Source organism: Polyodon spathula, chromosome 19, assembly GCF_017654505.1.
Source record: "Polyodon spathula isolate WHYD16114869_AA chromosome 19, ASM1765450v1, whole genome shotgun sequence".
Classification (NCBI taxonomy): Eukaryota; Metazoa; Chordata; class Actinopteri; order Acipenseriformes; family Polyodontidae; genus Polyodon; species Polyodon spathula.
In genome coordinates this window covers 22,194,393-22,209,158 of record NC_054552.1, presented here as the reverse complement: position 1 = coordinate 22,209,158, position 14,766 = coordinate 22,194,393, and the positions used below count along the sequence as shown (strand labels likewise).

At 39.3% G+C, this 14,766-nt stretch overlaps 1 protein-coding gene across 4 annotated transcripts in view; it reads right to left on the bottom strand.

The window, feature by feature from the left end:
• The window catches only part of LOC121294818 (casein kinase I), a 71,955-nt gene that overhangs the window by 43,554 nt on the left and 13,635 nt on the right, over positions 1-14,766 (bottom strand). For all 4 annotated transcript variants that reach the window (XM_041218925.1, XM_041218928.1, XM_041218927.1 and 1 more), the window contains exon 2: positions 2,418-2,920. In XM_041218925.1, coding sequence (XP_041074859.1) covers positions 2,418-2,598 — 181 coding nt within the window. In that variant the 5' untranslated portion in view covers positions 2,599-2,920. The remainder of the gene's footprint in view (positions 1-2,417; positions 2,921-14,766) is intronic.

The window sequence follows — 14,766 nt, the reverse complement described above, 5'->3', positions numbered from 1 at the left end:
CAGCCTCCAAAAGTAGCAGAAGCTGACTGCAGTGGTTTCTTTAACATTCCAGTTTTGTGTTTACAATGCAGGTAAAGACATTCTGTAACCATACAGCATGTCCCTTGAAATGTGTACCTGAAGTATATCACCGGTACCATGACAAGACCTTAAAGCACAACATAGCTCATTTTAGTTCACCAAAAGTACGCTTCATAGTTGGTATAAATACCATTTGCCTTAACAAATTAGTACATGTTTAAATGATCATTTGATCTTATTATGCTTCATACAAGTAGCCCATCACCTGTATCATAATACATATTGTGACCTGCGTATAACAATAAGCATTGCTTCATGACATTGGTGTATCGTTTCATGTGACTGGTCGTATAGGATTAAAAACAGGTATTAGATGCCAAACCAGATTTCCGTTTTAAAATTATAAATCTGTTTACTAGGGTCAGCCTGATAAGCCATTGTAATTTTAAAAGATTTTGATATACTGCACTATAAAATGTATGGGAAACTGTCAATAATGTCTTTATCAAGTATCATCACAATTGGATGTGCAGTTCTCTAGACACATGTAAAACGAATACTGTATATGACAAGATGCTGGAGACGTTCATTTCCTTATATCAATTGGTAGAATATTAGGATGTATTGGGTTCGATTCCGGCCTCAGAGGCCTGGTGTGGAGTTTGCATGTTCTCCCCGCGTTTGTCGGGTACTCTGGTTTCCTCCCACAGTCCAAAGACATGCTGGCTAGGTGGATTGGACTCTAAATCGCCCTTGAGTTGCCCTGCGATGGACTGGCGTCCCATCCAGGGTGTAGTCCTGCCTTGTGCCCTGTGTCTGCCGGGTTAGGCTGAGGCTCACCACGACCCTCTATAGGATTAAACATTTACAGATAATGGATGGATAATTAGGGTTATATAAGTAGGGTTGAAAGTTGCAGGATTGAATAATTTCATTGTATAACCAAGTGTTAAGAGATAGCGTTAAGTAACTTTCCTATACAATGTTGTACACTAATTTTGTTTCTTCTCAGTTCTCTTTTTGGGGTTATTATGGGAGGGGTATGATTGTCAGGGACCCTCATGCAGCGAGTGGAGACTGCTATACAGTTTGTATCAGGAAATAAAGCAATAAATACATTCTCTATTTTGAATGAATCTTCTTACTCCGATCAAAAGACCTTTAAATAGAAGATCCAGTGTCTAAAGTAGTCATTTTCTGTTGTATACATCCATAAATCACTACGTTTCATTTTGTGATGGCCTTTGTGAAAAAAAAAAAGTTCACTCACAGCCAGGCAGAGACAGACAGGCTCGATGTGAACCAGTGTCCTCGCCAATGGCAATTCTACTGGACTGCTCTTGACTACACAGAACCTGCTGTTTTGAATCAACAACCTTGAAACACAGACTTCCATCTATGTTATGTACTAACTCTTGGCTGTCCTATGTCGGACCAGGTCCAACATCATGAAAAAGACGTCAAACACAGGTCACTAGTCGTTTTTTCTCTGGAAAAAGCCAAGAAAACCTTTCAATGGCCGAGTGAGACCGATAGGAGCCGAAAAAAAGGGGTGGATCTGAGCAACACACATAGCCCCTGAAAACACGGACATAAAACAAACAAGATAGCTGCTTCCGCATCCAGCGCTCAAAGAATATCACAGACATTTGCCAAGCTTTTTGAGATGTTACAGTAATAAAATAACTTGGATTGCATTATTGAGGAACTTGGTGATAAAACGAGTGATCAGGAGATGATTTATCAGTATGCATGACAATGAAGAGGTATGTGATAAATACAGAACAAGGGGTGGGGTGGGGCTGGAGATGCAGTACTGAGTGTCCTGTTGACATGCAGTGCCTTTTAAACCCGTTTTACTTTGAATAACATTACTTTTAAACAGTGTGTGTAAAATAATCAATTGGACCTGATGCACACGACAGGTGCTGAATAAATGGACCGCAAAGGGCTAACAGAAAGAAAGAAAGAATTCAGTACTGGTGCCGCTTACTTCTGCAATAACTTGTAATTTTGTGGCTTCACTGTTGCAGAACATGGAAACAAGCTACTACAGAAATAAGCAGTTGTGTAGTTCGTATAAGTACAGTTTTATGAGCGGTTTGGTATCAATTTTTTTTTCTTGCTCCCATATTTTAATTGGCATACGCTTCTAACATTACTGATGTTGGCATAAGATCAATTTTTCAAAAGACACCTTTTTAAATATATTGCAAGCTGTATAATAATGAAAAGACCTCCACATTTTGCCCATGACCTGGATCCACGAGCACCAACTCCACGCGCTCATCAACATGGTGTGTGTTCCAGGCTGCCATGACTGTTCATCTGACAGTGCATTGTATAGGAATCCCCTCCGAGTTGAGGTCTAATAGGGCTTGTATCTATCGCCTTACCCAATCGGAGTTCTCCAAAGTTGCCGCAGCCGATCTTCTTGCCCACTCTAAAGTTGGGCCCCACCATGAGGACCCCAGAGGAAGTGGTGGAGCAGGAAGGCCGATGCCCGCTGCGTCCCTGCAGCACCTTGCTGGCTCTCTGCCCTCGCTCCGTCTCCTTGTCTCTGATCGGGTGATCCATGATTCAAGGCAAGTCCTTCACCCTCCCAGCTCCCAGTCCCTGCCAGCCAGTTAGCCAGCCAGCCAAAAATGGCAGAGTCTGAGCCTGAGCTCCCCCTCTCGAGAATAGTATTTAAAAAAATAAATAAATAAATAAAAAATATAGAACTATACAAATTTTAAAAGCTGCAGGTAGTCACTTGCGCAGCAGAGCTCCAAGTGTGCACATGGGCCAGCGCCAGCCTCCCTTTACTGCAGCATGCTGTCACTTCATCACCATGAGAGAATGCCGGGGCCGGCCGCAGGGATCCACATTGGCTTCTTAAGGGAAACACTCCTACCACCTGCAATACAGAAGGCAACAGTGTCTTTAAAACAGGAATGGAATGTGGTTTTTCAGTACTTTCACAATTGCATTGTTGCTAAAAACCTGACGATTCTTCTGATATGCAAATATAAACATCTGTTTCTTTGAATTTCTACTTCCAACTGAACAAGAGACTTTTGAAAATTAGCATCTGAATAATTAATAAAAAGTATCAACTTTTCAGACCAATAATAATCCTGGGTTGAACATGTTTTTTTTATATTTGAATATCCATTCATAAACTTAAACAAATATTCTTTGATAGAGAGTCTTATTCTAATCCCTGAATACAGCAACACAGGTGGAAAAAATATTGATGTTACCACAAACTTAACTTCATAATCCAGGCCTAATTGACCCCTGCCTTTGGCAATCAGTAAACGCTCTACATGCAAAGTAAAACAATGTAATACAAACGTCAAGGCTATTTAACACACCACACATTCCTGCCAGTGTCAAGAAAAACAAGATCATCATGACACAGCACATAGAAAAGCACCTTCTGGTGCCAGTACTGTTAAAGTAGGTTGCAGTGAGCTGCAGTCACAGAATGTGGGCAAAACACTCTAGGAAAAGCAGACACACCCACAGGGTTTTTGATATGGAATCAAATATTTGTTACAGGGGCTAAATATTCTTCTTCTCGATGTGTCAATGGCCACACCCAGAAACCACTTTCAGTTACACAAGTTGTTGTAATCAGAGATGAAGCCTGTACAGGCACGGCACCAGGAAATAGATTACTGTCTTTGATTGAAGCTCTAAAACGAAAGGTAAAAGCACACCACCTCTTTGGCCTAAGGTTGCGAGAGTGCAATACACGCAATGAACACTCACAGAAGACTAATCCAGGATTTCCCCTCTCCCTAGGCAAATCATGAAATGAGACACCAATCCATTTAGATATACACTGTGTCTTCACTCACACACAAATATTTTAGATAATGCCTTATATTAATAGCTCCTCAAATACGTACTAATGGACTGTTACACTGGTTTGATTAAGGCCCTACATATTTTAAACAGTAAAATCAATTCTAAAATTGTATTTTACCAAATGAAAACTGAAAATGTCTGATTGAGGATCTTGCATGGATTTTCAATTTTCATAATAGCATCTTGATGCATTGTAACCACTGTAATAGACTGTCTGTAAATGTAACCCGTGTACTCATGTAGAGAGGGTCCTCAATCACACGGTACCTGAAAAATTACTGCCAAATGCAATCCTAAACATCTATAGGAGGACAACCAAGACAGTAATTGTGTTCAAAAAGCGAGTGTGGGACAGACAGTAAGATATAAAAGACTCATGAAAAAGGGTGACTGATCATTTACAGAACTTTAGATTGAAGCCTTATGAACAGGGCTTTGATAGGGCTTCTGTTTTTCAGAATTTACTTTTAATAATACCATTTTATTTTTAGACATTTTCAGGTGGCCAAAAAAATATATCTGTTTATCTGGGCTTTTTTATACCGTCCTTTCTGCCTTAAAGTACTCCTCTGCATGTGTACATGTCGAGGCATTCCCAGAACTGCTCAAATCAAATAACAGCACAGATGGGAATCACAGAGCATGCGATAACTCTATTGAAACAAAATACTGTACTATACAGTGATACCGGCTAAAATCTGAAATACAAAGAAAACATATAAATCACACCATATGGTCATCAAAAACAGGGTGGGATCAGGACTTGACATACGCTGTATTTTCTTCTATATTAGCTTGCATTTTTACTTCACTGTAAATTTCAATACAAACTGTTCAGCTCGACTACTTCTGAAAACAAGCCAAGTCTCAGAAAGATTTGCAAGGGTAAATGCTGGAATAATTTAATTCATTTAGTTTAATTGAATGAATAGCACAGCCGAGAGAGGAGAGGAGAGAGCGAGAGATTAGTGTGTGCGTATCCAAACTAGACATCCAATTTAAAACTGGAACTGGACAGGTTTATAAAAGCAATTGCATTTATTGATTGTTTTGATATTTTTATCCCCATGTCCTTACATGACGTATGTGCTTTTGTGTATCAAAACCCCTCTCAACCAGGCTGAAACAGAGAAAACAGCACAGTGGCAGAGAAAGAGCAGAAATTAGAGCAGAAACACGCTTCAACAGGACATCTAAAAAGAACACATGGAGTGAAAAGGCACTAGTAGCACCAACAGTTTAAATGTTATCAAAGTATTAAAAAACATTCATTATGTATTTTATTTTTTTACCCCCACGATTTTGACTCCATAACCCATGGGACCGGATCCCAAATATTTAGAATTTATCCTAAAACCAGGCTCAGAAATATGCAAGTCAATATAGGTGTTTACATAGTGAGCATACAGTGTAGACCAATTTTATATTCAAAATGTCAACATTCTTTGGTCTTTTCAATATACCGAATGTTTACATCTGCAGCGAATGAAGTTTGCACTCCTTTATAAAGTTATGGAGGCTTTTCAGATGGGTAAGAAAACATCAATGTGTTAAAGTTTAAAGAAATGAAATGGAACATAAGAACCCGAGTACCTTTCCATTTTAGAATTTTCTTCCTTTCTCTTATGCTTGCAAGGATTCTTAATTGTTTGTATCGTGAGCAAATATTACCTTAAAAGGAGGTGATACGCTGCTTTCACCAGAGTTCAGGGTTCCTGTTCTAGCAGCACCAGGCATATGTACCCCAGCCTAGATCAGCTCTAGTGCACAGCTGTGTATTTCCAGCAATACAAAAGTAAATATAATCCTTAATATCTGTTCACATGCTGGCTCAGACTTCCATAAAGACATCCAGCCTCAAGATTCTGTTTGAAAGAAAATGTGTAACTGCACATAGTATACAGTGGCAGCAACAGTATGTAGTTTCCCAAAATATTTCTGTATACAGTAGCCCAGTACTACACCCCTATTCCTGTCTTTATTAATGCAAGACTTGTACTGTATTCTCTTTGGTTTAAAATGAGCTAATTTTTTAATAAGCCGACGAGAGTCGGCACACCCCGCCCCCCTTTCCTTCTTACTCCCACACACCACAAACTAGGGTACATACAGTAATAGGCACAAAGGGTTTTTAAAAAACTCAAATTGCATTACTTTTACCCCAGGCAGCAGCTGGAGCAAGGTTATTTAAAGCTACTAGAAAAATTAAATTAAATTCAGGTTAAACCTGTCCCTTAAACTAGCAGACTCTCTTTTACAACTCATTAAGGAATTTGTCTCGAAACACAAACTGTCTTCTACAGCAGGTGTTCTTCAAAAGGAGCGCTACAGTCGGCATGTTTTCTTCCCTCTTGTGTTTAACACTACTGTTAACCCCTTTATTGTGCAGAGAATCTTCTTGTTTTTTTATGTTGATTCAGGATATGCAAATATTTCAAAATACAACACTACTGATAAACAGCTGCATCCTGCTCCATTTGCTGGAAGTGACATGACAGGACTGCAACCACCACAGACTGCCAGAGAGTTTGAATTACAGTAGAAGCCAGGAAGTGATCAGGTACCAGGAAGCTGGATAACTTCATTTAAATGTTCTATTTAAAACACCTGCAATTAAACATGTATAAGAAAGCAAAGAGCAAATAGGAAGAAAGGTGTTGAATGGAGTAGTTGGTAGTTATGAGTTGCTGTTAAATATGTTTGAGTGTGTGCAGAGTTGTAAAGCCCTCGGTTTCTGGGGAAAGAAACCATTACTTCCACCCCTGCTGTCTGGGACACAGCTCCTTTTATTGTACTGTTCTTTCTTTTAAAACAGCAGTCATATACAGTACATACAGCTATGGCCAAACATCTGAGTTACCTAGAATTTTACTGAGACAATAAAAATATTTTATTTATCATGTAATCAAAGAAACTACAAAGTGATATCGCAAGCCGTAATAGTAAACAATATCTTGTTAGATTTTGAAAGGTCACATTTTTCACATCAATTTTTCATTAAGTACATGTAACTCAACATGTTACCGTACCATTCAGCAGGTTTCATTCCACTTTGGGGTGATGCAGAACTTTTTGGCCATAGCTGTACAGTGTACTCCGCCCTACAAGTAGTAAAGTACCTAAAATGGCATGTAAAAAAAGACATATGCCTTGTGACAGAGATCAAATGATGCTTGGTGTTAGATCTCCTTCCCGACCTGTGAGGGTACTAGAAAGAAGGAGCCTTAAGCAAATGGCAAGACAATTTATTTCTAGGGTAGGTGGAAGTCGGCCATTTAGGAAAGGTAGGGAACTACGGCATCCAAGCTCACTGACCCGGATGGTAAACGGCGTGGCATCCGAGGATTGGAGGAGCAGATGCGCTCGTTAACCTAGGGGTCATGGGCGAGGGAATAAATAGGGGGGCGTAGCTTCAGTGATCTGTTCCTTTGCATATGGTTAAGCCAAATAACCTAGAAGGAGCCCATATTGTTTGTACCAAAAACCGCGAGTGTTCTGTTTCGTCTGTGTAATAACACTGTTCGTCTTGTGTGTCGTTTCTCACCAAGAATACTGAGCACGATCCGGAGCTGCAGCCACAGGCCAGCGTAAAACCCGGACATCACCACTCATCTTTCCACTACAGGAACTGTCTTTTCGCACCACTAGCACTAAAATCATGCACTGTCGGAACTGTGTCTGTTTTGTGTGAAAGAATCGGACTTTGGGTTACGGGTCAAACCCGTGGGATTATAATCAGAAGTGATACACGCCGCTGTACCACTTCCAACACTATTATTGTTTGAAGGTTTGCCATAAGGCTCTGGAAATTACAATAATTTAATAAACATCCTTGCACCTGTAAATCATTCGTCTGTGTCATTAATCCGCTCTGCACTGCTCTCACCTGCACGTATTCACCACTTTGCCACATCCTCCATACATTCCCAAATACTGACACACTTGGTAAGGACATCCAAAAGTGTCTAGATAAAACTGGATCCTTCCAATAACATTAAAGCTACAGACAGTGCCCCCGGTTCAGTGTTGCAATTTTCCAGTATCTTTTCTACTCTACTTCAGATCGCTAAGTTACATGACCTAATGTTTGTATTCTTAAAAGAGATCATATATTTTCCAACATGGAATGTTAACCACCTTAAAACACATACAGCAAAGACAAGAATACTAATGTGGTGTCTGCAAGTGTGATACAGCAGGGAGAGTGGCTGCACTGTCTACATTGCCGGAATCCCCTCAGTCTCTGCTGGGGAACTCAGACCAAGCTGAAAAAGCAGCTGCCCAGAGGATGTGTATTGTCTCGTTGCCTCACATGCCTTCCTGTACAGCGGTGCAAACAGCCCTGCAGGCCACAGACATCAAGCACACTCACAGCAGCTCTTGGTTTGCAAAGAGCTCCAAGCAACACAGCAGTGTGTCTCACAAATTAAGAGTTTTTATATCAGCCACTAACACTTGATCCCTACCTCCCCGAACTGATTTTTTGCATTTGGGTTAAACTCCATTTCGCACAAAAGCAGGACCCAACTGCCAAAAAACTGATTAATTAGATTGACATTACAATACATTTTCAAAAAGTTTACCACATTTCTAAAATCTGAAGACAGTATAAAACAGAACGCCCAAAATGAAACATCTCTCAAATTCAGAAGTTTAACCAAAGTAAAAATTTGAACTAAAATAAATCCCAATACACGCCTCAACGACCGGGCTTTTTAATTGTGTCTATCATTACTACTGTAAGATAAAGCTAGCAATTCCAGTTTTGGAATGAGCAGAAGTGACAAACCCAGTCATAGCTGAAACAAAGTTAAAGTTTTTAGTTATATGAATACGCAGACCAGGAAGACATTTTCTGTTTGCACTTGTCAACAGTTTGACAGAGACAAAGATTGACAAATGTCTTCCTACAGTCCCAGACTAACACGCTCAATAATTTGTGATAAGGTCCAAAACAAGTTTCGTAACAATTGAAGAAGTGCTTTTCCATATTAGGGGTTGACCAACTACTAATTTAGACAAAATCAACCACTATAGTTCAGGTAATAAAATAAATAAATAAATAAATAAATAAATAAAGGTGGTCAGGCTTTGCTCTTTGTGCACTATATTTTAAAACTGCATTTTGCATTAATGGACTGCACTTCAGTCTATCTGAAACTGCCCGCTTCACCATTACTTAATCACCTGATGAGCAATTAGTCAAGTATTCAGCTCTATAAGATGTTATATACTACAAGTGTGGCATTAGAATGTAGACAGGGCATCTACATAAGCAGTGATTAATGAGCAGGCACAGCTCTGCTCTAGTAGAGGAAACAGGTGCCAGCATGGCGTTCAAAGATTCCTCACCACAATTCCAATCTATCTGTTCTCAAACAGATTACAGACACAACTCCCCACAATGTTTAGACCAAAAATCAAGGTCACTTTGGCCGTCACTGATTACACTATGGAACTGTGGAAATTCTAAGATGGAAATGAAAACCAATCTGAACCAGAGTGAAGCAACTGGTCAAACTGCATTGATTCATGAAGATCAGTTTCCATTAGCAGGAACAGTAAGGAGAAACCACAGCATGACTCCAATCTGTTCCTATTGCACACATAGTAGGCAGATCCTACTAGAAACTCACACTAGCCCTGCACCCACGTCCCTTGTTTTGGTGCATTACTGAAATGGGCAGTCAGGCGCCCGATAAACCCAAGCTGAATAATCCCAGCATGAATAAATCACACTTGGGGTCTGTACAGTAGCAAGGACGGAGGGTTCCGTTAATTTCCTAAACTTATTTGTAACATATGTAAGAAAATCAGAAAAGCCATCATAAAAAGCCATCCATCACTTTTTATAAAGGACTGAAACTGACTGGCATTTCATTCTATAGGGAAAAGAATGTGAAGAAATACTGAACATGAAATAAACTGGCAAATAGTACACTGTACACTTGCTACTATGTAAACAGTAAGACTGTCACCTATATTTGGCTTGCATATTTTAGACAATGATAAACATGTAGGCTTGATTTTAAACTCTAGACTATGAACAGCATTTGTACCTTGACTGTAGGTTTACTAATAGGACTTAAAAGGGAGGGACAATGTATTTCATCACCACCCTTTTTCCTGATTATTTCAATAATCTACTGAATTGAAGGTAGCTGTGAAATCCAAGACCGGGTGCAAAGTTTCAAGACGTGTATTTAAAACCCAGAAGAGATTTATCATTAATACAACAGCTTTCATGGTGAATAGCACAAACTCTTTGTGAAATAGGGTGCCTGCAAAAACAAGTGCTGGGAATATTTACACATGGAGGTGAATAATCCAAACCTGTCAATTAGATATCGTACCAACTAGCGACTGGGGGGGGGGATGGGGGGGAGAACACACCCAACAACTGTATTACTGCTGGTTTTATCATCTTATAAAACATGCATCATATTGATTTCTTCTCCTTTCCTTAATGCGATAACCTTGGCAGGAAGTTGCAGGGGACAAGACTGAAGTCTGCACAAAACACATGCTTTTTAAAGAGTCCCACAATCCTGTCTGAGGATGCACCAAGTAATTCCTTGGTGTCAGTTTACTACATTGCCCCCCTATTATAATTCAGTCTGCAGAGTCAAAAATAAAGCAGATCTACACAAGTTTGTTTACATTCCCCAAAAGTTCTTTTAGCTGAAGGCACACAAGCTTCACCCCCACCAAAACATATATTCTAGGACTAGAAAGGATTGCACGGTCATTCAGCAAACAAAATAAACTACATTTTTTGCTTCCCACCAAGTAGTTTCACTCAACCAAACTAATGTGATAGAATTGATTCCCTGTGGAAAAGTCAACCAATGAACCACACAAACCCAGATCAGCTTCTTGGTCCTTCCTTAATAAATGAAAGCTAACTATTCAGCTTCGAAATAAATCATGACCAAAATTGAGGGTGTGTTTATAATCACTGACAAGCTCACTCGTCTTCCCCTCCATCTAATATACTTCCTGCATGCCATTACTATGTCATTTTGCCACAATGACAACCTAGAGTCGGTGTGGTGTAGACTTGTGGTAGAAATTGTGGGTTGTCCCTCTGCATTGGGTTAATGGAGGTGCACAAGAGATTGCGACCTTGAATGTTCAAAGTTCTTCCCACACGCTCAATTGGATTGAAAATGTGCTGGTCAAGAAAGATGTTAGTCCCACGGTTATGTTGTGGTATAACCTCCAGAAAAGCCCCAGCAACATATCTATTATATTTTCTGTTCTTTCTCGATGCAATGCTTTACATACACAGGACTTAGGGTAATAGTAATGAAGCATTTACCACTGTGCTAAAAAGAAAACCTAAATCAATGGTAAAACCATTCAAAGAAATAACAAAGGAGTTTTATTTATGAGCTCCTACATGCATCTTTTTGTAACAGTTCTGCAACAGCAAGATGAATTGAATATGCCCGCAGCAAAACTGTCTCATTTATGTATTTATGCCTTGATCAGCATAGAAACTACTATTTTTTTGGTCAGACAATTTGCAACACTAAACACCTAGAAACCTACAGCCTCACTCAACCAAATTAAATTTCAGTGCTATGGAGGAGTCAAAAATAACTGCAGTGTGTCCAAATTCATAACTACAGATGATAAGAGGACATTTGCCATACATTTATATGGATTTTATGTTACAACTAGTATTTCACAAACTGAAGTGCAGGGAGTATGCAGAATTTAAAATCCATACAAATTCAGTATACCACAAATAGAAAATTGGAAGGCACATTATATTCTAATATTATAAAATCAAAATTACAATATACATCTGATCCTGGGTACAGATGTTATCCTGGTCATAGAACATAAAGCACAGTTCTAAAGTAAAAAGTTGTCTGTCTTGTATTAAGCAATGTTACAATAATAATAATAATAATAATAATAATAATAATCATCCAAACGTATTTTTGATGTAATTGTATACTCCTGTCAGCTATTAAAGTCTGCAACACTAACAAGCAATTGTGCGTAAAAGGGAGAATGGGAATAAACTAGTGCTTCACATTAAAAAGCCCATAAACACTGAAGTTGAAGGCAGCTGAACAAGAAGTGGACAATCAGACAATGTAGGCTTTTTTGAAAACAGCCCCAATCTAATTCCATCAAAAGGTCCCAATTGTGAAGAACAGAAGAACTGAGCGCCTCACAGCTCAATCACAGTAAATAAACCAAGTCTACTTCCAAAAGCCTCAAGGCCTGAAAGCATAAACAAAACGTCAGCCTCACCACCACTTTACCAAGGGAGGCTCATACATAATTGAAGTGTTTAAAAGGTTTAGCTGCTGCTCAGGAAGAGCGGCAGGTCGTTTCAACGGGAAAAAATGCAACAGGACCTGTTTTTTTTTTTTCCACGGTTACAGTTACTGGCTACCAGCTTCTATATTTAGAAGCCAGCTGCCTGCAGGGCCTGGCAAAGTTCAGGAGTGATCCGAGACCGGCTCAGTACTGCGGACTGAGAGGAAGGGAGGAAGGAAGGAAGGAAGGAAGGAAGGAAGGAAGGAGAAAGAAAAAATGAAAGGAGGAAGTCAGTAACATACAACCAGGGATATCAGTATGAAAGTTTTAGACCATGACACAACAGTACAGAATAGAATAATTGGAAATTAATATACTACACTGTAAACAAGAAAATGGAAGTCTCTAAAAAGGCTAAACATGTGTCTCTAGCAGAGTAGTATACAGCAGGAGTTTTACACAGCGATGGAGGTAAGCTCTTCTGTACATCCTGCAACGTTACTGTAGATCACTACCGAGAATCGGTTGTTGAGAGGCATTTAGATTTAAGTCTTCCCCAAAAAAGAAAGGCGGAAATCAAGAGCAGTACTGCGACTGCTTTACTTGCAAAGAAACAAAAACAGTTGACTTCCATGTTCTAAAAATCCACTGAAAACCATGAAGCATGAAACACATTACATTTTGACCTGACAGAAGTGTTTGTTTGTGCAAATATCCCTCTTGAAAAAATTGCACAACCAAAAGTTATGTAATGTAGCAAATGTTATGTAGTAAATGTTGGAGTGATTCCTTCATCAGCCCAGCTGAGACATGAATACTTACCTAAAGATGCCGAGTATCACAAGCAGGAGATTACGGAATTGTAAAAGAGGTTGGTTGCTTGTCAGTGCTCACTGACAAGTCAACTGATGCCCAAGATCAGTATGGGTTACACATTGCATTCGTTTTTGATGAACATGCAACTGACGTAGAACTGAGAGCTATCCTTTCTGATACACCGTTTCACAAGCTATTGTAAAGTGCTTGAATAACTGATGTTGATGTCAGTGCATTCAACTCTATATTTGATGTTTAAAAAAAATAACCTGTAACCATAATTTATAAAATAGTTATGTGCACATGGAGACAACCTACAAACAAATGTATGGGGTCTAATGTTTGAGAAAGTTTCTTGTGACAGACAAAAGGGGCTTTGAATACAAGTATTTTGCATTATCTGGAAAGAAACATTAAACATTTTTTTTATCATCCTTGGGAACTCAGAGGTATCTGAATTATTTGAAGTGTTTTATTGAAACGTTCAAGATAAATCATATGACTGAGCATCTTTTTGGAGTAACAGAATAATGAATTGTATTCATCCATACAAACTTGTTGTCTGTCTTCTGACTGATCTGGCTCGTTTTAACTAGCACAGCAAGGCAGTCTCTGCTACAGTCTCCATGCCTGGGCGAGCCTCGCTAATCCTGTATGGATCCTTTCCTTAGGGAAAGAATTCAATCAATTCCAGGTGTGTCTAAAACAGTTACACTACAGGTAGCTGCGTCGTATTTGCATTGGCCAGGCAATAGTAGCAATACTGAAAAGACACACAGAAGGGACAAGTGCACCTTGGAGACAACAAGGATTGTCTGTGCCAATGAGTGCAACATCTTTAGTCCAAATTTGATTAAACTTTGCTTGAACATTAATAATTGGGGCCATTCCATAAAAATACATTTGTTACTAAGGGTGTGCCAAAACTCGTATTTACCTTTAGAAAATGTGTTGTTAGGTATTAAATGGAATAAAAACGTGTTAATTACTCAACACAAAACACTGATTTTCCAGTTTCCCTTGTTTACACACTTGAGTATCAATCAATAACAAACTGACTGATATTATTTGATATAGACCCTGTCATGACTAAACTAACTATAGCTTTTATATTTAAGATACTATTTGTCTTGTCTATCTTTGATAAGATTTTTTTTAACAGATATCAAGCCAGTGGTTAAGGTCAAGGTCATGTTGTTGAAACCTGTAATGTCAAACATCCCTCATTTTTTCTACTATTTGTAATGACCACTCACCACTGCAACCTACTGATCATGAGGACTGAATATAAATTGTTGACCTTCAATCCCATTGTCAATCTAATCTAAGCAATGGCTGTTACCAGGCTATGGAACTCTGGAGGAAAGACCCCAGCCTGGGAAGTCTCCATCTGGACTGTGATGCACAATCTTTGGCTGTTTTCACACCCTAACCCAGCGACACTGCAAAGGCCAATGCACACTCCCTGTGGCCCCTCCGCCAAGACAGACAATGTTTTGCGAACAGAATTTGAACCACACTTCAATTTCTGTTCTCGCCCTGCAATCCAAGCGGCTGTGCTTTTGCTAGCCAGCCACTGCAGAACAATACAGAGGTCAAATTTTTCATGAATTTTTGCCCGAGGGGGTGGAAAGACCCTGCACCTAATTTTCTAGAGAAGAGGTCAATTTACTCACTGACATGATTAGCAGTTGTATTCAAGAGACTGGCAGAATCTTTTGAAGAGAGAAAGTTGGGTATCTGCAAGGAACTCACCAGTACAGAGCTTTGCAAAAGGGCGGAGAAGCTGGA